The following is a 23031-nucleotide window of genomic DNA, read 5'->3' as shown; positions in this document are numbered from 1 at the left end:
AAATATTATTTGTGGCTTAATACTTTTTTTTTCATTTTAATGTTTGGTTTTGTGATCTTAATAAAATGATGCATGTTTATTTCTTATTTGATTCTCAATCATATTGATATGCTCGAAAATTACAAGTGACACTTGTGTACCCTTAGGCCATCCTCAACCATCGGCCTACTTAATCAGGTTATCATTAGTTTTGATCCATTTAATTAGGCCACATTTGGCATCACTCTACTTATCTAAGTAGATTCAATCTATGTTGAATATCTTTCTGTCACTTTCTCATCTCATAAAAAGCTAAATATCTAGTTCAATAATTACCAAATAAAGGCTGAAACAAAAACAATTAAATATTGTTATATCAAATTTCTCTCAAAAAGAAATGGAGATTTTTTTAGTAATTAGGGATATATTCAAAACCCTAATCTTGTTGCAAGGATGGCTCATCTTGTGCCACCGGCTTAGTAGAAACGCCCACATTACCGCCATTATTAGCACAACCAGCACCATCATCTCCTCCTCTATCACTGTTAGTATTAATTTTGTGGACTATGTCGCACAAGGGCTTGCTGATCGCGATAATGTCAGAGTACTCAAGCTTTTCAGTTGGGTTGGTGCTAACCAAAACTTGTAGCCCGACAGTTAGTAAACAACCTTGTCCTGGCAAGCTTTCAAAGCCTGAATTAGGCACACCATTGACTTCACCAGTGATAGAGTAGTCATTTACAAGTAGTGCTCCCATGGGATGTATGATGAATCCTAGTGGAAGTAGAGGAATGCAGGATTGGTCTTGGTTGCTCATGGCAAGTTGGAGAGAGTCAATGTTAAGGGTAGAAAACACCACTACACCACTGGTATCGCTAATGCTGCTCTCTTGTAGAATGAATTCTGTGCTTGTGTCCTACACAAATATATATAGGTAGTAATGGGGTACTAGCGACTTTACATGAAAAAAATACCCATACTCACAAGACTCAAAAGGAATGTATGCATACTTACATTAATGCGAAAAAGAGAGACACAATTTCCTGGATGTGAGCCACTAGCAATGTGAACCACCTCTTGCAAAGAAGTCACATTTGAAAGAACATCTAGCTGCCATATATGATGAACACAAATGTAATGCTAATTAATGGATTTGAAAAAGAAAATGAGACGAAGGAAGAATGTATTCAGGAGGTGATGATTATGTACCTGCAGAGCCCTACAGTGCTCATCTTTGACTAGATTGAAAGCGAGAAAAGGTGAATATGGAAGCCAAGAAGTGGATGCAATAGCGAGAATCAAACCAATGGGCTGGCAAGGCTCCGTGATACTTCTCGTGGTGATTCTAATAGTGTCATCAGCACAATCCGAAAGGGCCATCCAAGTTTGACCACAAGAACTGCTCATATTCACAAAGAATGTTTTTGTCATCCTCCCTGCAAGATTCATCAGTTTCTTCCTTGCTTCGGTTATTTGCATCCCTGTAAATATGACCATCGTGTCAATTTTAAAAAATAAAAATGTAACACCTATAAAGTAGTATATTATGAAGGTCTTCAATATATTACTTAGTTTCATATATCCAATAATTACCTTTAAGTAACACTTTTGGGTAAGGATATGTGATGTTAGGTACGATACAAAGAAGAAAGAATGAGTACCTCCAAGATTTGATACATTAGTAGCCACAAGACTTGCAAGCCTCTCAGATTGTCTTTGCAAGACAGCTAGCCAATGTTGAGCTTCAAATGCCCTTCCGCTATTGAAGAAAAGGTAAAAAATCTTATGGATTGGTGTGTACTCAACCTCTGCTTGTTCTACCCATGTAACCTACATTTATTTCATTAGAGTTATAAAATATAATGATAATAAATCATTCTTTAAGTCTTATATATATATTGCTTTGATATGTCACCTTAGAGCATCCATTTGACAAGTCTTTGATGATGCAACCAGAAGGTCTTCTCTTGTATCTAGGGGAGGAAGGTTGGCAACTTCCATCCATGCTTTCAAATGGAAAATCAACAATAACCCAAGTCCCCTCCTCCTTGTTTAGTTGGCAATAACGAAGAAATAGAGTCTCTCTTGTAGGAACTAGAGGAGATGGAAATTGTAGCTCTGCGTACATCTAGAGACACATATTCATGTAAATACATAAAAAAATTATTTATTTCTTTGTAATCTACAAATTTAAGAAAAAAATGAGTTATTATTAAATTAGCATTTCTTATGCAACTAACATTGGTTTTGTGATTTTTACTAAAATAGCATTGAATTGTTTCAGAGACTAAAATCGAAGAGACTTGCCAATTCTTTAAAAACATAAGTTTCTGGAAGTTAAAGCAAACTCGCGAGTCACACTAGCGAGTTCACCTATTCCATGCCAAATCTTTTGCTAGAGTGTTTGCAAAGAGAATCGAGGAGGACACGCTAGTTAGACTGGCGAGTCTTTCTTATTGTATGCTATTTTGGTAAAAATCTAAAATCCAATATTAGTTGCTTAAAAATATATATATATATATAATGCTAATTTAATCAAAAATTCAAAATAATCCCATAAACTTTTGATATATAAATATGTGGAATACTCACAAGATGAAGGGAGCCACTTGCATGTCCCAAAATGCCTGAATTGACCACTTGAAGAGTTGTTGCTCTAGAGACAATGGAGGGGAAGAGCTTCACCCACTTCTTCTGAAATAACAAATAATGACTATTCATAGAAATTTCTTATATACAAATTCAATATATAGATGGATGTTGTCCCTTACGTCTATAGATTAAAATAGAAATTAAAATATTATTTTGGTGACATTTTTTGCATAGTTATTACTAATTAACATGGATATTGACATAATAAAAGTTAATGAGTATTAATAATAAAAAAAAAAAACTATCATTCAATATATGTTAAATTAATTTTTTTTTTGAGCTATATTAGATAGGGTAACGCTAAGCTTCAATTAATGCATCTTGTTGCATTGTTTACATTTTCAAAATAATTTTGCTATTTAATGATAAATGGATCGTGTTTTTTCACATTTAATCACTCAAAAAAATTGTTTTGGAATGGAAAACATTTATATACATTATCTTAATTTAAAGAAGTTATTGAATTGGACTTACGACATCGAGGAAAGCATCAACCAACATGAAGCTACTGATGGCGACAACAGCAGTGTGTCGAGAGGCTTCCACAATAAACTCATTGCCTCTATCTTGCTGAAACTTCAATGGCCATTGAAACATCCTCGCATGCTCTTCACCATTCAACACTTCTTTTTTGCTACCCTCAAATCTAATCCAAAGAGGTTCAGTTGCCTGACACATCTTCATCAGTTCCTCCATGGATGACATTGCAAGGCCCAAAACAAAGGATTTGTTGCCTTCCACAAACAGACAGTTGCCAACGAATTGGGAGAAGTTTTTTGTTACCAAAGGGGCTTGGTTGATCACGTCCCTGAAGTTGTCTATTTGTTGCTCCCGGAAAAGAATTGTCGAGGAAGGAGGAAGCGAAGGGGCCATCGCTTCTGTTGCTTCCACTGTTTGAATATGCTGGCTTGATGTTATGCCAAAGCAACCCACTCTTTGTAACTAGAAAGAAGAACATACATAAGCAAAAAGAAAGAATTAATTAAAGAACAAATTAATTAATTTTTTTTTCTTATGGAAGAAAATTTTATTAAGAATAATATAGTATTATTATTTTAATTTTTGGTAATATTAAATTATCATAATAATTTTTTTGTTTCTTATAAATAAGTTTGAAAGGGTCGCAGTATTTTGTGTAAATTTTGGGCATTACTATTTTTGTGGGCCAAATGTGTTGACCACAAAAAAGAAATTCAATTTTATGTATAAAAGTTTTGTTTAAATATCTTTATGTGAAGAAGCATTTGTATTCTAATATAATGTTAAATAAAAATAATAGTATTATTGTATTTAATTTTTTATATAAAAAGTAGAAAAAGTTGTGACAAATACAATTACATATATATATATATATGCATCTGTATTTCAAATATCCTGAATTAGAAAAAATTGAAAGATATATTAATACAATAAGCCTGTGAGAGTAATGTACCTCTATTTTGAGTTGCACATTCTCAAGTCGAAGTTGTTCATCGTAACCCATATTATTGCAGTTTGGGCATATCAATGCTTGTATGGCAACTTGTAGCTGCAAATTCTCATTCTTCAGTCTTTCATTCTCGACTCTTAGCATCAAGTTATCATTCCGATCTTGTTGTGCCTAGCACATGAAAAATTATTAATAAACAATCCAAACTAATTAAGCACAAATTAAAAACCCAATCTAATTGGAAATTGAGATCTTACATATTTAAAAAAATAAAAACCCATTATATAAGATATTGAAATGGCAAGTTATGGATAAAATTAATTCTAAGATGCATGTACCTTCATTTGGGTTCGACGGTTCTGAAACCAAAACTTGACTTGGCTCGGCTTGAGCCCTAACTCTTGGCTCACCCTTTCCCTTTGTTTGTAATTTAGGTGTGAACTCTCCTTAAACAAACTGCGTGCAAGGCATAGGGTTAGGAAAGTGATATCATGTATGCATAATTAAGTTTAGAGAGAGAGAGAGAGAGAGACTCTTCCATCTCTTGAATTTGGCGAGGAGTGTAGCGGTGATAACATTTCTTCTTATGTTGGGGCTTAATGATCATCTCCATCTCGTTTGTTGATTCTCCTTCTGGGGGCTTACTGGAGGAGCCATTCTCCTCCTTCTCTCTAGTTGTCCCTCTACCTACCTCTTCATCATTCTACAACAAGGTTAACCATTTCTTAGATTTATATATATTTGGAGAAAGAAAAAGAGAGAGAAAGGAGAGATGATTAATTAGTTTACATACTGAAATAATTAGAGGAGAAGAAGGATCAAAATTTATGTGAATGTCGCTAAAGTTAGAGCCTTGGCTCGGTAGCAAAACCCTATCTTCTTCAGCGACCATGGATGCAAGAACTTCACAATCTTCATACATTTCTTGAGACTCAGATCGATCATTTCTAGATGAGAAAGTAAAGGGAAGACGCATATTTATATAAAAGGAAGATGGGTTGAAATTTAGAGATTAGTAGGTTGGTGGGGGTTGAGTTTACTTCATCAGATGAAACTGAAAGAAAATTGACAAAGATTAAATTGAAGGAAAGAAAAGAACAAAAAATATGAAGTCATAATAGGTGGAAAACTTAGGAATAAATTAAATAATGGTTTGACTCTCTTCATCTCCCAATGCAAGAAACAACTTAAATAGGGAACACCTCTCTTTTTCTCTCTCCATTTCTGTTCTATGAGTAATTACTTCATTCATTGAAGGGAGTAATTGATGACCATCAAAAGTTGAAAAGGCTATTTTAGCCATATAAGTTTTTACTTTTTGATAAGATTGGGTTACATGATAATTAATTATCAAGTACATTACACTCATCATTCTCACATCCATCAATAAAAGCAAAATACATTTTTTATGTTTATTAAAATTACAAAAACCTTCCTTCTTAGAAATTTAAATAAAAGGACCACTTCACATTGCGTATCTTTTTCTTTCTGGTCTTTGTCTCTCCTATCTCTTCCAGAACTTCTTCTCTACATTCTCTCCCTTCTATTCTTCTCTCTCCTCTTATCTTACATAAATATAAAAATGTATTTTTGTTACAAAAATTATATTCTAATTATAAAAATAAATATAAACTAAAAATGTATAAAAATAAATATATTTTCTAATAGGGTAAATATATATATATAAAAACTAATGTTTTATAGAAAAAAAAACTACAAAAAAAACCTCTTTAGGTAATCACCATCAAATAAGGTGTCCGCCCACCAACTTCGCAACACCAGCACTGCTGTTGGAATGGTGGAGGGTTCCTAATTAACCTTACATCATGAAACCTTAGATAGAGTTTTGGGTTTAAAGAACCCAAAGAGAAAAGGAAAGCAAGAAGGAGATGAAAAGTGAAAGGGAAATGAGTCATCAACAACATCAAAGGAAAATGAGAGAGTTGACCATTTTGGGAAGATTTGTTTAACTTTCCTTTTTTTTTTATGACGCAGGTGCCCAAGTTTCTCCTGCCTAGTCTTGGAGAAGACTGGGCTTCCCCCCTAGTTCGATCTCTAGGTAAATCGGATGGGGTCACAAGTGTATACACTCCCAAGCAGAAACGCGGTTAGTCCTTACTAAATGGGGCATTTTTTCCTCCACTAAGAGTTGATCCCCTGCTACTCCCAAGAAAACTTGGGAGTTTTACCATTTGCACCATGCGCTGGAGGCTTAACTCTGATATTTTAACCATATGATGGGGGAGTGTTCAACGATTTTTACCTAACCAAAAACTAAAATGTGGGAGGTTATGTTCAAACCATTATACTTAGCCAAGACAGTGGGTGGGATTTAACTAGTCCATTAGGCCAAAAACTAAAATGTGAGATTTTTGGGAGGTTAGAAGCTAAAGATCAAACACCACATGTGATGTGGAGTCATGTGTTGTCTACTCAATTATGTGAGTACTTCATAAACTAAAATATGAGGGATATTCATATGAAAGAGAATTCACACTTGCTATTAGATCATTTTGAAGGATCACGTTTTCTAGTTGGGAAGTGCAAGATTCAAAAAATTTAGTGGGAGCACCCATTTAGTTTAAAGTCCTTAATTAAATGTTTTTTTTTTTTTTACCAAAATCCATCTACTAATATATCTATTTATTTTCTATAGATAAAATGGCAGGCAACATGAATCCCTTAATCAGCATTTTGAATACTAATAGGCTTATTGACCCTAATTTCTCCAACTAGTTTTGTAATCTTAAAATCGTTCTCAGTATGGAAAAGATAGACAATGTCTTGTTCCTTAGTCCTCCTATTTCTATTCCTGATGATGTGACTGATGAGGAGAGGTTTACTTGAGAGAGTTTGAAGGATCATGATTTGAGAGCCCATAACTATATTCTTGCCCCTAGGACCAATGACTTGCAACAACATTGTGAGAATTTTCCTTGGGTGCAAAAGGTGAAATCCCTCACCTTAAGGCCGCCCCCCCCCCCCCACACTGCCCTATGCACTTGGGAGGGGTTACTCACAGTACACGGTGGCCCCCAAGGTAGGAGGCACAGTGCATAGTACCCACAAGGAGCCACCCCCAAAAGAGGATGAAACTCTAACACTGCGGCTACCATGACTCGAACCTGCATCCTTGGGTGCAATCTTCTACCCTGTGAACCATCCATGCTACGCCCGTGGGGGCAATATGATACTACAGGGATGATTCAGAATCTAAGGGACCTTTATAAAAGCATAGTCAGGCAGCTCAGTATGAGATATCAAAGAAGTTATTTTGGGCTCAAATGATGGAAGGGTCGGATGTGGGAGAACATGTCATCAACATGATCAATTGGATCGATCAACTTTATGTATTGGTTTTCCCCATGTATTCTCATCTTAGGATTAATCTGATCTTGTAATCGTTGCTGGATTCATTTTCTTTCTTTATCACTTATTTTTATATGAATAAAATTGCATGTTCTCTCCCTAAGTTGTTAAACATGTTAATGACGGCACAGTCACAAATGCGGGATAAAGGCAAAGAAGGAGTTCTTATCATCGCCTTGTGTTCTTCTCAGTGGAAACCTAAAACTAAGAAGAAGAAAAGAAAGGTTCTTAGGGTAAGGAGGGACATGGGAAAGACAAAGTTGAAAGGCAAGGAGGTAATTAGCAAAGGTAATTGATACTTCTACTAGAAGAAAGGTCACTGAAAAAGAAATTGCCCTAAACTATCTTAAAACCTTGAAGGTCAAGCATTAAGAAAGTCAAGGTATTTCATCTTCCTTGTTTGTAATTGAGATTGATCTTATGATTGATCAGTACCCTACTTAATGGATCATTGATTCAGGTGCTACTTCTAATATTTGTTTGTCTAAGCAGGATCTCAATTGAAGTAAGACGCTTGGGAAGCATGAAGTGGCTCTGAAGGTTAGAAATGGAGCAATAGTTGTTGCATTAGCCATTAGAACTACTTTTGTACTTTTACCTTCTAGTCATATGTTGTATTTTTATATGACTGTTTACATGTATCAAATCCGATATGGAATGTTTTGTCTATTCGTAAGCTTGTAAAACTGAATTATGAATTCTCTTTTGCCAACAGTTTTCTAGAAACACGTGAATGTGAACAAAGTCATCAAATAATTGCTAACACTAATACCATAGTAATAGAGAAACCTTCTTGAGATAATCATGCTAATCCTACAGAATTGTGGCACCTTCGGCTTGGTCATATTAGTGCATGTCAATTGACAAAGTTGGTTCAATGTGGATTGATTTCCAATTTGGGTTCAAAACTTGGGCTAACTTGTGAATCCTGTATTCTTGGGAAAATGACTAAGTCGTCTTTTGTTTGATAAGGGGAAAGGGCTACTAAATTATTGGCATTGGTACGTACGGATGTGTGTAGGCCCATAAATGTTATGGATTAGGGTAGTTATGTTAGTTTGTGACTTTTACTGCTGATTTATCTAGGTATTGTTATGTGTACTCTTTGAAGTACAAGTCTGAAGTCTTTGAAAAGTTTAAAGAATTCAAAGTGGAAGTAGAAAACACAAAAATGAAAGAGTATCAAGATTCTTGGATTAGAGAGTACTGAGTTAATTGATTACCTTAAAGAGTGTGGTATTGTTTCACAATTAACTCCTCCATATACACCATAACTAAATGATGTGCTTAAACATAGAAATCGAACCTTGTTAGACATGGTACGTTCTATGATTAGCTACACAAATTTGCCTATTTCATTGTGGGGTTATGTCATTCTTACAACAATTTATCTATTATATCGGATACGAACTAAATCTGTTTCGACCACACCATATGAAATATGGGTTTGGAGACCACAAAGACTTAAACATGTTAGGATTTGGGGTTACCAGTTTATGTTAAAAGGTTGAAAACAGAAAAGTTGGAACCAAGATGTAATACCCAAGATTTTTAAACTAAAATGTTTGGGGAAAAAGGATATTTCAAGGGATTATGAAAGTTCTGAGATAAAAGTATAGTTTCAGAGCTAGTGGCAAAATTGTAACTTTTGAGCCTGGGTAAAAGTGCAATTTCTGAAAAACTCAGGATACAAGTGTAATTTATCAAAATCTTGGGGTATTAACGAAATAAACCCTTTCTCCAGGGGCATAAATGAAATTTTAGGATAGCCGAGGACCAAGTTGCAAGGGGTCTAAGTGCAAAATTTGAAAGGTTTGGGCCAAAGAGCAATTATAGGTGGAAAACTTAGGAAGAAATTAAATGATGGTTTGACTCTCTTCATCTCCCAATGCAAGAAACAACTTAAATAAGGAACACTTCTCTTTTTCTCTCTCTATTTCTGTTCTATGAGTAATTACTTCATTCATTGAAGGGAGTAATTGATAACCATCAAAAGTTGAAAAAAGGCTATTTTAACCATATAAGTTTTTACTTTTTGATAAGATTGGGTTATATGATAATTAATTATCAAGTGCATTACACTCATCATTCTCACATCCATCAAGAAAAGCAAAAGACACTTTTTATGTTTATTAAAATTACAAAAACCTCCCTTCTTAGAAATTTAAATAAAAGGACCACTCTACATTGGGTTATCTTTTCCTTTCCTCTCTTCATCTCTCCTATCTCTTCTAGAACTTCTTCTCTGCATTCTCTCCTTTCTGTTCTTCTCTCTCCTTATATCTTACATAAATATAAAAATGTATTTTTGTTACAAAAATTATATTCTAATTATGAAAATAAATATAAACTAAAAATGTATAAAAATAAATATATTTTCCAATACGGTAAATATATATAAATATAAACTAATGTTTTTTGGAAAAAAAAAACTACAAAAAAAAAAAAAAAACCTTTTTAGGCAATCACCATCATAAAAAATAAGGTGTCCGCCCACCAACTTTGCAACACCAGCACTGCTGTTGGAATGGTGGAGGGTTCCTTATTAACTATAATGAAACCCTAGATAGAGTTCTGGGTTTAGAGAACCCAAAGAGAAAAGGAAAGCAAGAAGAAGATGGAAAGGGAAAGAGAGATGAGTAATCAACATCATCAAAGGAAGATGAGAGAGTTAACCATTTTGGGAAGATTTGTTTAACTCTCCTTTTTTTTTTTGGATGACTCAGGTGTCAGAATTTCACTTGCTTAGTCTTGGAGAAGACTAGCCTTCCCCCTTAGTTCGACCTCCAGGTAAATTGGATGCGGTCGCAAGCTTATACACTCGCAAGCAAACACACAGTTAGTCCCTACTAAATGGGGCATTTCTGCCTCCACCAATAGTTGATCCCCTGCCTCTCCTAAGAAAACTTGAGAGTTTTACCACTTACGTCATGCCCTAGGGGCTTAACTTTCCAATTTTAACCATATGATGGGGTGGTCTTTAATGATTTTCACCTAACAAAAAATTAAAATATGGGAGGATTATGTTCAAACCATTGCACTTAGCCAAGACAGTGGGTGGGATCTAACTAGTTCATCAGGTCAAAAACTAAAATGTGAGATTTATGGTTGGTTAGAGGCCAAAGATCGAGCTCCACATGTGATGTGGGGTCAAGTGTTGCCTACTCAATTATGTGAGTACTTCAAAAACTAAAATATGAGGGATATTCATATGAAAGAGAATTCACACCTGCTATTGGATCATTCTGAAGGATCACGTTTTCTGGTTAGGAAGTGCAGATTCAAAAAATTTAGTGAGAGCATCCATTTAGTTTAAAGTCCTTAATTAAATGATTTTTTACAAAGATCCATCTACTAATATATCTATTTATTTTCTACAGATAAAATGTCAGACAACATGAATCCCTTAACCCGTATTTTGGATACTAATAGGCTTACTGACTCTAATATCTCCAACTAGTTTTATAATCCTAAAATTGTTCTTAGTATGGAAAGGATAGATGATGTCTTGTTCCTTAGTCCTTCTATTTTTATTCCCATGATGTGACTGATGAGGAGAGGTTTACTTGAGAGAGTTTGAAGAATCATGACTTGAGAGCCCATAACTATATTCTTGCCTCTATATCCAATGACTTGCAGCGACATCATGAGAATTTTCCTAATACTATAGGGATGATTGAGAATCTAAGGGACCTTTATGGCAGCATAGTTAAATAGCTCGATATGAGATATCGAAAAAGCTATTTTGGGCTCGAATGATGGAAGGGTTGGATGTGGGAGAACATGTCATCAACATGATCAGTTGAATCGGTCAGCTTAATGTATTGGATTTCCCCATGGATCCTCATCTTAGGATTAATCTGATGTTGCAATCGTTGTCGGACTCATTTTCTTTCTTTGTTATTTATTTTTATATGAATAAAATTGCATGTTCTCTCCCCAAGTTAATAAACAAGTTAACGAAAACACAATCAGAAATGCAGGGTAAAGGTAAATAAAGAGTTCTTATTGTCATCTCGTGTTCTTCTCAGAGGAAACCTAAAATTAGGAAGAAGAAAATAAAGGTTCTTAGGGCAAGGAGGGACATAGGAAAGACAGAGTTGAAAGAAAATGAGGTAGTTGGCAAAGATAATTGTTACTTCTACCAAAAGAAAGGTCATTGGAAAAGAAATTGCCCTAACTATCTTAGAACCTTGAAGGTCATGCATCAAGAAAGTTAAGGTATTTCTTCTTCCTTGTTTATAATTGAGATTGATCTTATGCTTGATCAGTACCTTGCTTCATGGATCATTGATTCAGGTGCTACTTCTCATATTTGTTTGTCTGCATAGGATCTCAATTAAAGTAGGATTCTTGGGAAGCGTGAAATGGTTCTGAAGGTTGGAAATGGAGCAATAGTTGTTGCATTAGCCATTGGAACTACTTTTGTACTTTTACCTTTTGGTCACGTGTTGTATTTATATGACTGTTTACATGTATCGAATCCTATAAGGAATGTTTTATCTATTTGTAAGCTTGTACGATAAAATTATGAATTCTCTTTTAGCGAAAATTGTTACATTTATTATGGTAATGAGTGTGTGGGCAAGGATGCAATGGTAAATGTTTGTATTTTCTAGAAACACATGAATGTGGACAAAGTCAGCAAATAGTTGCTAACGCTAACACCACAGTAATAGAGAAACCTTATTGAGCTAATCATGTTAATCCTATACAATTGTGGCACCTTCGGCTTGGTCATATTAGTGAGAGTCGATTGACAAAGTTGGTTCAATGTGGATTAATTTCAATTTGGGTTTAGAACTTGGGCTAACTTGTGAATCTTATATTCTTGGGAAAATGACTAGGCCATCTTTTGTTTGATAAGGGGAAAGGGATACTAAATTGTTAGGGTTGGTACATATGGATGTATGTGGTCCCATAAATGTTATAGATTAGGGTAGTTATGTATAATTTGTGACTTTTACTAATGATTTTTCTAGGTATTGTTACGTGTACTTTTTGAAGTACAAATCTAAAGTCTTTGAAAAGTTCAAAGAATTCAAAGTGGAAGTAGAATCTAAAAAGGAAAAAGTATCAAGATTCTTTGATTAGATCAAGGAGGTGAATACTTGAGTATTGAGTTGGTTGATTATCTTAAGGAGTGTGGTATTGAATTCTCATTCATCCTGTATCTTTTTGTATTTTTAAATCAATGTACTTTAAATTTAATTCACTTGTGTGTTATGAGAGCTCACTGTAATTTGTGAGGGTGCGTAACTTTCTTTAGGAATTGTTCTTGATTTTCAAGAGAGTTGTAATTCAAAGTTATACCTTGTATACAAAAGCTAGGGTTTATATCTTCATAGTTAAACTTTCAAGTTTTTGCTTGAAGAGAGAAAATGTAAGCTCTTACAGTTAAACCTCTAAAAAATTTTATGTTGAGTAATTATGCTTCCTTGTTCTCTACTTAATGATTTCATAATTAAATCACTCTCAAATCAAACTAACTAAAACCAAAAATTTTTGGGAAAAATCCTTAAATTTTCACTAAATCTAATTCAACCACCTCTTGGGTATTTTCGTAGGCAATAAAAACCAAGTTTATCACTTGAAGCAACTAAACAACTTCAGTTTCAACTCTTCTAACCACACAACATATTAGTGATGTACCCTAATGCTAGATTTAGATGATGTCTAGCACGTGTTTGTAATTAAATACATTAAATGTGTCTTTGTATATTATATTAATAAAAGGTATGTTTATCATCATTCATTAAAATCTCTAGTTTGTTATATGAATGAGTCCCTGGATTTTTTTGTTTAAGAGTCTTATTCTTAAGATGTAAAGAATATGTGATTTCGTAGATATTCCTAGTACTTAGATTAATCGGATGGGGACTCTGATTGATTGATTATGGATTGGCATGATTTTTACTTCCTTGATTAGTATGAGATACTAATGGTTAAGGGTGGTAAGTCACATACTATATGACATGGGGATGTCTCTAATAAACTTATGGGTGGTTATTGGAGAATAATGCACCGAATGTGACACTAATAACTAATCATATAGCATTGTGGATAATGATCTTGTCATCGAGTTACGATTGTATAAGTGATTCTTAGACTTGAACTGACATGTTTGTCTTATGTATTAGTGTGCGGGATTTGTTAATGCACTGAACCATCCAATTATAAGGTGGGGAAGTTCATCTACGTGGTTCTGCATTGCTGGTGCGTAGAGGTAGGTGTTTAGGGATATGATCTGTCACCCTCATTGTCATTGGTGAGGAGAACATACTATGTGTTCTACTGTTAGTGTGACGAGAAATTCCTTAGCCAAGCCAGTATGATTAATCAGGAAAGTGTTTCTTAAGGTGTCATCTAGTCATACTAATAAGATCTTACATGTAATACCCAAGAAATTGGGATTATTAGAGAATAAGCGTTTTATTAAGAAAATGAAATTTCGGGGAAGATTGGTATCTAAATAGGCCAAAAAAATTGACCGAATCGACTGCAAGGAGTACCCTGAAGCTGAGATGCCAAAGAAAAATGATGTGACCTTAACGAGTATCCCGACATAGGATTTATGGTATCGAAAGAAACTGGATCGAAAACAATTTTTGGTATAGCTAAAATGCAGCTGCCATTTAGGTTGCAAAATTAAATTGTCATAGGCGATTTTCGGGAAATCAACGGAAGCTTGAGAGGGCTTCATTTTTTCATAAATAACAACACTTCAAGGGTTTCAGGAAGAAACGAAAGGGTTTAGGGCCAAAACGAAGATTCGGGCCTAAGTGTAGTTTTCTAAAATTTCCAAAGAGAGGTCAAAACGATGTTTTTTTGGAATCCTCAGGGGTCAAATTGATGTTTTAGGACTTGAGGGTCCTGAAAAAAATTATGGAAAGTTATGGGCAAAAAAGGTAAAGGCCAAAAGTTAAGGGGCCAAAGTGCAAAAAGCCAAAAGTTTGGCCAATGACCAGCACATAGCCGGTCAACCATGACTGTTACGCTACCCTGCACATTTATTTATCAAAACTACAACCAAATTCATCAGACGTCAATCCTCTTATTAAAGCAGGTGTAGGGCGATTATACTTGCCAGTGTGCAAGTGTGTGTGTAGTACAATTTTAAATTTATATTTCGGTGAGTCCGAGTCGATTCACAGGGAGATTATTTATGGCTGAAAACAAAGATCACAAAATATTTGAGTTTATGAGGTGATTAAGATGATTTAAAGGTAAGAATTAAAACTAAACTAATACTGAATTTAAGCAGCTTGGGTCAAGACAATTTCAGTGCCAAAACCAATTAATTTCCGATTTAATAGAAAAGATCAGTAATATTCATGTGATTTGAGTTTTGCAGATCTGTAAGTAATTTTAGTTCAAGATAATGATAATTCTTGTTTAAGCAATTTCCATACATGGCATGAAAATTCTAAGTTAAGCAATTACCATAAATTGAATTATATTCTACAGACAGATTTTATAGATACAGATTAATCATTTGGGTTTGGGTATGAAAACATTTCTATGTCTAGCAATCTCTATATGTGGCATGAAAATTCTAAGTTAGGCTTATGCTCCAATCCAAACTCAAAGATACACCATACGCACACTACTCGAATTAAATCAGATTAATATTACACATTTGAAGCGCAGCTTTCTTTGGAAATCATTGGCGTTGGACACTGTCCTTGCTTTAACCCAAGATTGGATTTAGCTATTCATTTTCATTTGAAAATAAATTGGCAGGAATTTAAATGACAGTATTTAAAAGATAATTTTTTAACCGACCATATAGGCGGTATATAATTGAAAGACAATTTTTAACCTACCATATAGGAAGTACATAATTGAAAGACAATTTTTTAACCGACCATATAGGCGGTATATAATTGAAAGACAATATTCAACCGACCATATAGGTGGTGTATAATTAAAAAGACAATATGAATAACATAATACAACTATAGGGAAACAAAAGTTGAAGATTTGAGAGAGAAATTCTAAGAACAAGACTATATAGAAACTAAAGTGAAAAATTTGAGAAAGGAATCCTAAGAACACAACTATACATTCATTATAAGAAAATTGAATTGTTACAAATGCACCCCACATGCTCTATTTATAGGCGAAAAGATGCAATAGAGACCACTCAATTATATAATTTAATAATACAAAATATCTAAAGAAAAACAAAATAACTAATTTAAAAATACAAAGATAAATAAAATATCTAATTACTTAAAAAGTTCGGGCCAAAGTGTAGTTCTTGAAACTTCGTGACTTGATGTAAGCGATGACATCATTCCAACCCATGATGTAAGCGATGATGTTATTCCAACAAATGATGTCATTCCAACCCATGATGTAAGCGATGATATCATCAATTTGTGGGACTTGGGCTTTTCTTATTTTTGGGCTTGGGCCTTCCTTGTGTTGGGCTTGGGGCTGAGCCTTTCCTGTTTTGGGCTTGGGCCTGGGCCTTTCTTGTTTTGGGCTTGGGCTTGGGCCTTCCTTGTGTTGGGCTTGGGCTTGGGCCTTTCTTGTTTTGGACTTGGGCCTAGGCCTTTCTTATGTTGGGCTTGGAATCCATAATATTATATTATTATATATTATATTATATATATATATTTTTATATTAATATTTTTAAACATGCACAAAATCACAAAATACATAATAATATTCAATTTAAACCATTTTAAGATCAAAATAAGGGTAAATTATAACAAAGTTTTTACAAAATTGATCACTAATCAGACCCCCTAACTTAAACATTGCTAGTCCCATAGCAATTAGACTTTACACTAGCCAATATTTATTCACAATAATCACATGAATATAAAAATTTCAAATTCGAAACCGAAATACATAGAACAGAACAAGCTATCTGTCATAGAGTCGAATATTCTAAATCAGATTTTGGTGAAAGGTCATACAATCTTAGGAACGATAATTAGGATGACCATCATTCTACCTTACTCTCTCGAAGTTTCAACTTCAAATCTTACTATAGATTTTTCTTCCAATAAAAAAAATGATTCCTCAGGTGTACATACAAGAGGGTGCACCGTTTTAAGAGAAAATGCAAAACAAGTTCAAACTCTGTGTCATCCCAAATACAAAGAATGTATTTTCATGAAAGAATAGGGAATTTGCCATAGCTTCATGACTGGAATAATGCCATAGATAAATAACTTCTGAATTTAAATAGAATTCCTTACTCCTAACTCAAATTCTGAGATCACATGATTTATAGCATCAAGAGAGACCAGACTGGATTGTAATGGGGCTATGAGGTTAATACGGGTTGTCGAAGAAAAGGATAAAGTGTGCAAAAGGTGTGTCGGGATTTTTTCTCTCTTTTTTTTTTTGACACTAATATCAAATTAGACATATTGTTTTCTTTAGCATTTATTTTGAAACACTCGTGCTGAAAAGGTAAGAGAACTTCCATTTTTTTTTCATTTCTTTTTTTGCTTTTTTTTGTTTTTTTTGTTTTAATATGAAAGTACTGAGATAGACTGATTCCTAAAAACACACCAGGTTGGACAAACTTCATATGGTTATAGGTTAGACGAGGGTAATGAAAGGAATTATGCCAAGAACAGCTCAAATAGGCTAGCAAGGGGGTTAATGTAAAGAAAGAAAAAGGTTAATAGGCCCAAATTGAAAGAAATTGATCCCCTATCATGCTTCTACAAAACGATGTTACTCAGTCAACTAATTCAGAGTTTGAAACCAGCCAAATTCATCCGCTATCATACTAGACATTCGAAGCAAATTGATGTTTTGAAACTATTGAAAATATGAGATCAACAATAAAGTACATTTAGAATAAGTGTTATTTCACTCAGAATTAATGATTATTAGGCTCAAACACTCACTCAGGTAATAGTCTCCACTTCTGTTGAGGGATCATGGAGTGTGCTAATTAACTAATTACTATTGCCTTTGACTTTATGACCAACAAACCAATGTCTAATTATTGAACACTCGATGCATGCAAATCACTTATTCTAATCTCATACATCTACGTTTTCAAATAAGAAATTAATGCATTCATGATTCATACTGCAAATTCAACTGGCTATCAGTATATAACTCCAAAGCTTTAGGGATAACATTATTTAAAGCACCATATTTTTTTTTTTAATTTTTAATAGGAGTAGATAAAAGTAAATAATTCACACAAAACTACAAGCATTCAGTTACAAATTCATAGTTAAACATGGACCAGATAGTTCATAAATATACCTTACTCCCTCCAACTTGAATTGCAGTAATAAAATAGGGTTGTTAGAAATACCTGTAACTTCACGAGTCTGTAAGTTTATTGTGAACTGTTAAATCTTCAACAAACAAATGAGAATACCCTATATATATTGTTTTTCACACCGAAATAAGAAAAATTCATGCAAGTCATATAATAAAGAGATGTGTCTCAAGAGTACAAAAAGTACTCCTTAGTCAGCCATCTTATCATAGACTTGCCTAACAACATTCCACAATTTTTGAAAGAAAAACATAAAATAAATTCATGCAAGTCAAAATAAAAAGATACGTCTCAAGAATACAGAAAAGTACTCCTTACTCAGCCATCTTATCATAGACTTACCCTCCTTAGAGGGATAAATCTAAATTAATCGGACCCTTTTGACGCTTGCTTCCAATTGTCTTAGACCAGTCTATCCGAGGCTCGTAAGGATCGTGCTGTGGAACATAAACGTGTAATTTCTCTAGTAGCTCCTCAATGGTGGATGCAGAAACGAGAATATTTCTTGTAGAAAGAGAAATGAACTTTTGTTCCACAGCCTGATCAAGAAAAGAGAGCACAACCCATAAAAAAATGGTTAATATTTAAAAGTCCAATGGGTTTGGTATGGAGATTGCTCTTAGCCCAGGAGATTATACAAAAGATTTCTTCAAGTGTACCAAAACCTCCTGGAAAAGGAATGAAGGCGTCTGACTGATAAATCTTACAAGCCATGCACTCAGACATAGAAGTCATTCTTATAAGTTGACCTCGTGTATACCTGGAAATCTGTGGATCAGCCAAAGGGATTGGCATAACACCTACCACATATGATTGCCCAAGATGTGCAGCCTGTGAAACACATCCATTCAATCCACGACTTCCCCCTCCATAGACCAAATTAATTTTTCTCTCTCCCAATTTTATGCCAAGTTCGCTTGTTGCAAGTGTGTAACAAATATCGCTCCCAAGTTGAGAGTCACATAGTACACATATGGTATTGATTCGACGAACTGGCTGGCCTTCCATTTATGTTAGTTCTTTATGTACGCCTTAAAAGTAGAACTGGTTAAAGAGGTTTGGCAGTCAAAAGTAACTACATAGAAATTCAACAATAACATAAACAAAAATCATGCATATATACAAGTAGTTGTGATTGTGGTTCACATATTTCTCTGGTTTTACGTCCAGAAATGGCTTAAACATCTTCTATGAAGCGGGGATAAGCTTCCCATCCAATTTTCTTATAGATTGGCCAACAGGGTCAATTATAGTCAGATTCCCAAAACTATAGCATTGGTGGTCACTTCTAAATTGGGTCCATAAAGCAAGAATTTCTCACTGCACTATTCCACACGGATGCGTCTCAAGAGTCAATCGGATATCATCTAAAGACTCCTTACTCAGCCCATCCTTTATGAAACAAATTTTATCATGTCGATTTATGGAAGTAAACCCATAGATTTGCATTGTGTGTTACAAGTCCATTGAGCATATTTGTGACAACCATTTAATCTTTTCACTCTTCTTTTTTTCGAAAAACTACTCTTTCCCAATCCTGGAAAATGCTTAAAACTAGGTAAGGTTTCGCCAAGAAATCAAACTTTTGCTTCAATTAACCAGCGAATATCCTCAGGGATATTTTTATACATCAACATCCGAAGTCTTTCACACCTAGTGGCATAAATCTTTTTTAAATCATTTTGTGGGAGAGATGAATAGTACTTGCAAATTTTTAAGAACTGAAGATTCATTTTTTAAAACAGAACTATAGTAAGAGAAAAGTAAAACAAAATAATGAATCTTACAAAAGGAACGAGAGTACCTGATTGGAGAACAACACAAATGAGAGAAGACTGAGCTCAAAGAAATGTGGCTTACCTCATGCAGATATGGGGTCTCTTATAGGGCTATGGAAGTCACCATTCCAACAACCACACTTGGCTCGAGGCGTGTCACAAGTGCAGGGTCACATCTGGGGTCTCCTTTTTCAACGTTCGGCATTTCTTTTTCTTTATAGGGCAGTGTGTTGTTTACTTTATAGGGCAGTATGATTCATCTGCCCAAAAAAATAAAAGTGGTTGTCATCAACGTTAAGTCTGTCTCCCTCTTATATCTATATATATATATATTTTAAAAAAAATAAAATTTTTATTTTATTATATATATTTTTAATAATTTTTTTAATTTTTTAATTTTTTTTTGAAGGGGCCCAATAAAATCACATATACCACACAAAACAATTCCTTAAGTACACCTTACCCCCCAACTTGAATTGCGCATTGTCCTCAATTGACAATAATAGAAAAGATAGAGGATAGGCATATCTGGCTGTCATCAATTCATGAATATGTGACGTTTTCTTCACCCTGAATAGCTACAGGGGTTGTTATTAATGTCCTGGACCTAGAGACATCCATTTAACCTAAATGGAAATGTGGTCTTTTAACGTCAGATTCCCAAATGATACGAAACCTCTTTTACTCATTTGATGGTGGATCCCCTAAATCCACACTTCCTTCGTCTTCCTCATAACTATACTGATAAGGTTTCAACCTATGACTATTGACCTTAGGGCATTGCCCTGACTCTTGATTTTCAATTTCGAAAGCCCCATATTCTGAGATGGACTTGATTATGAAGGGGCCAACCCATCTTGACTTTAATTTTCCTAGGAATAAATGCAATCAAGAATCATACAAAAGTACCTGTTGCCCAACATAAAAGCTTTTCCTAATGATGCGTCGGTCATGCAACTCTTTCATGCGAAGCTTGGCCAGTCGTGCATTTTCAAATGCATCGTTTCTTTTTTCATCAAGCTCATTTAATTGGAGCTTCCTAGAGAGGCCTACTTCGGTCAAACTCTTATTAATTCTTTGAATTGCCCAATATGCTCTATGTTCAATTTCTACGGGTAGATGACAAGGTTTACCATACACTAATTTATAAGGAGACATTCCCAAGATCATTTTATATGCAGTCCTATATACCCAAAGAGCATCCACTAATCTCAAAGACCAATCTTTGAGATTGGTGGCAACAGTCTTTTCTAGGATATGTTTAATCTCCCTATTAGCTAGCTTAGCCTGACCATTGGTTTGGGGATGGTATGGCGTGGAAATCTTGTGCAACACACCATATTTTTTCATGAGACCTGCCACGACCTTGTTACAAAAATAGGAACCCCCATCACTAATGATCGCTCGTGGCATCCCAAACCGACTGAAAATGTTCTCCCTTAAAAATTTCACCACAATCCTATGGTCATTGCTCCTTGTTAGGATTGCCTCGACCCATTTGGACACATAGTCGACAACAAGTAAGATATACTCATGCCCAAATGAACTAACAAATGGACCCATAAAGTCTATACCCCAGCAGTTAAAGACTTCTAACACCTGGATTGGTTGTAATGGCATCATGTTTCTCTTTGATAAACTGCCTAGTTTTTGACATTGATCACAACTTGAACAAAATATGTACACATCCTTAAATAATGTTGGCCAATAAAATCCACTTTGTAGAATTTTTGCAACTGTTTTCTTGATGGAAAAATGGCCTCCACAAGCAAGAGTGTGACAAAAATTTATGACACTTTGTTGTTCATGATTAGGGATGCAGCTGTGAATGATTTGGTTAGGACAATATTTGAACAGATACGGGTCATCCCAGAAAAATGTCACCACATTCCTAAAATTTTTTTGTTTATCTAGTTTGGACCAATAATCTGGGATCTGTTTAGTGACTAGATAATTTGCTATGTCTGCGTACCATGAAAAGGTGAGTGGTTCAGTTTGAGTGTTTGTTTGAAACAATTGTTCGTCAGGAAAGGAATATTAGATTGGGTTTTCAAATTGATTAAGATTTTGGCATGTAGACGAGACAAGTGATCGGCCACCACATTTTCTACCCCTTTTTTGTCTCTGATCTCGATATGGAATTCTTGTAACAATAAGATCCATCTAAGGAGATGGGGTCTTGCATCCTACTTTGTTAATAAATATTTAAGAGCAGCATGGTTAGTAAAAACAATCACTAGTGACCCCACGAGGTAAGACCGGAATTTGTCTAAGGCGTAGACAACTGCTAGCAACTCTTTCTCTGTCGTGGTGTAATTCTTTTGGGCCTCGTTAAGAGTTTTGCTAGCGTAATATATCATATAAGGTTTCTTGTCTTTCCTTTTCCTTAACACGGCTCCAATTGCGTAATCACTGGCATCACACATTAGCTCAAATGGTAGGGACCAATCAGGGGACTGAATAATGGGTGTGGAAACTAGTGAGTTTTACAATTTCTCAAAAGTAGTTTGACACTTACTGGTCCACTCAGAGGGCATGTCTAGGGCTAAAAGGCGACATAAAGGTCTGGCTATGGCACTAAATGAAGCAATAAAGCGCCTATAAAAACCAGCATGGCCAAGAAAAGACCTAACATCCCTCACATTCTTTGGGGCGGGTAATTTTTAAATTAATTCAACCTTAAACTGATCGACCTCAATACCCTTAAAAGAAATAATATGTCCCAAGACACTTCCTTGAGTGACCATGAAGTGGCACTTCTCCCAATTTAGCACTAAATATGTTTCCTTGCACCTCTCCAAGACTCTCTCTAAATTTTTCAGACAACTGTTAAACCTGTCTCCATACACTGAGAAGGCATCCATGAAAACTTCCACCACATTCTCTACCAATTCACTGAAGATGCTCATCACGCATCTTTGAAATGTTGCAGGGGCATTGCACAGACCGAATGGCATTCGTCTATAAGCAAATGTCCTGAATGGACAAGTGAATGTGGTCTTCTCCTGATCCTCTAATGCGATTTCAATTTGATTATACCCAGAGTACCCATCCAAGAAGCAGTAGAAGGCATGTCCCGCTATTCTCTCTAAGTCCTGATCTAGAAATGGAAGCGAAAAATGATCCTTCCTCGTCACGGAGTTGAGCTTCCTATAATCAATGCACATACGCCATCCAGTCTGGATGCGAGTAGGGATGAGCTCATTGTTCTCATTTTCTACCACAGTGATTCCTGACTTCTTAGGTACAACTTGAGTCGGACTGACCCATTTGGAATCTGAGATGGGGTAGATGATACTTGCATCTAACAGTTTAAGAACCTTTCCCCGGACAACTTCTTTCATGTTCGGGTTCAAATGCCTTTGCATTTGCCTTACAGGTTTTGCTTTTTCCTCTAAGAATATCCTATGGGTGCAGGTGAGGGGGCTAATGCCATGTAGGTTAGAGATGGACCATCCTATAGCTTTTTTGTGCATTCTGAGGAGATATAGTAATGCTTCCTCTTGATGCAATTCTAGACTTGATGAAATCACTACTGACAAAGACTCCATTTCAC

General features: G+C 35.0%; 1 protein-coding gene across 1 annotated transcript; it reads right to left on the bottom strand.

Annotated features, from left to right (window-relative positions):
* Positions 1 to 415: 415 nt before the first annotated feature.
* On the bottom strand, positions 416 to 23026 carry LOC127805590 (homeobox-leucine zipper protein HDG5-like). The gene is made up of 11 exons (XM_052342342.1): positions 22311 to 23026; positions 21994 to 22073; positions 7081 to 7253; positions 4064 to 4231; positions 3106 to 3573; positions 2572 to 2673; positions 1895 to 2107; positions 1641 to 1809; positions 1189 to 1460; positions 954 to 1089; positions 416 to 882 (listed from the first exon to the last, which is right to left on the bottom strand). The coding sequence occupies exons 1-11, from the start codon at positions 23024 to 23026 to the stop codon at positions 416 to 418; spliced, it is 2964 nt and encodes a 987-aa protein (XP_052198302.1).
* Between the last annotated feature and the right edge of the window lie 5 nt (positions 23027 to 23031).

The sequence above is a fragment of the Diospyros lotus genome, chromosome 7, assembly GCF_014633365.1.
Source record: "Diospyros lotus cultivar Yz01 chromosome 7, ASM1463336v1, whole genome shotgun sequence".
Lineage (NCBI taxonomy): Eukaryota > Viridiplantae > Streptophyta > Magnoliopsida > Ericales > Ebenaceae > Diospyros > Diospyros lotus.
Note: the sequence above shows the minus strand (reverse complement) of the source record. Positions and strands in the feature narration are given on the sequence as shown.

Bases quoted from the DNA above. Each gene is read 5' to 3' on its own strand.
- LOC127805590 (XM_052342342.1), bottom strand. From the start codon at position 23,026: ATGGAGTCTTTGTCAGTAGTGATTTCATCAAGTCTAGAATTGCATCAA. The intron at 22,074-22,310 runs GTTTAACAGTTG...TGGTTTTTATAG, and splicing joins TTCTCAGTGTATGGAGACAG to GCGCTTTATTGCTTCATTTA. The intron at 2,674-3,105 runs GTAAGTCCAATT...TTGTTATTTCAG, and splicing joins TTGATGCTTTCCTCGATGTC to AAGAAGTGGGTGAAGCTCTT.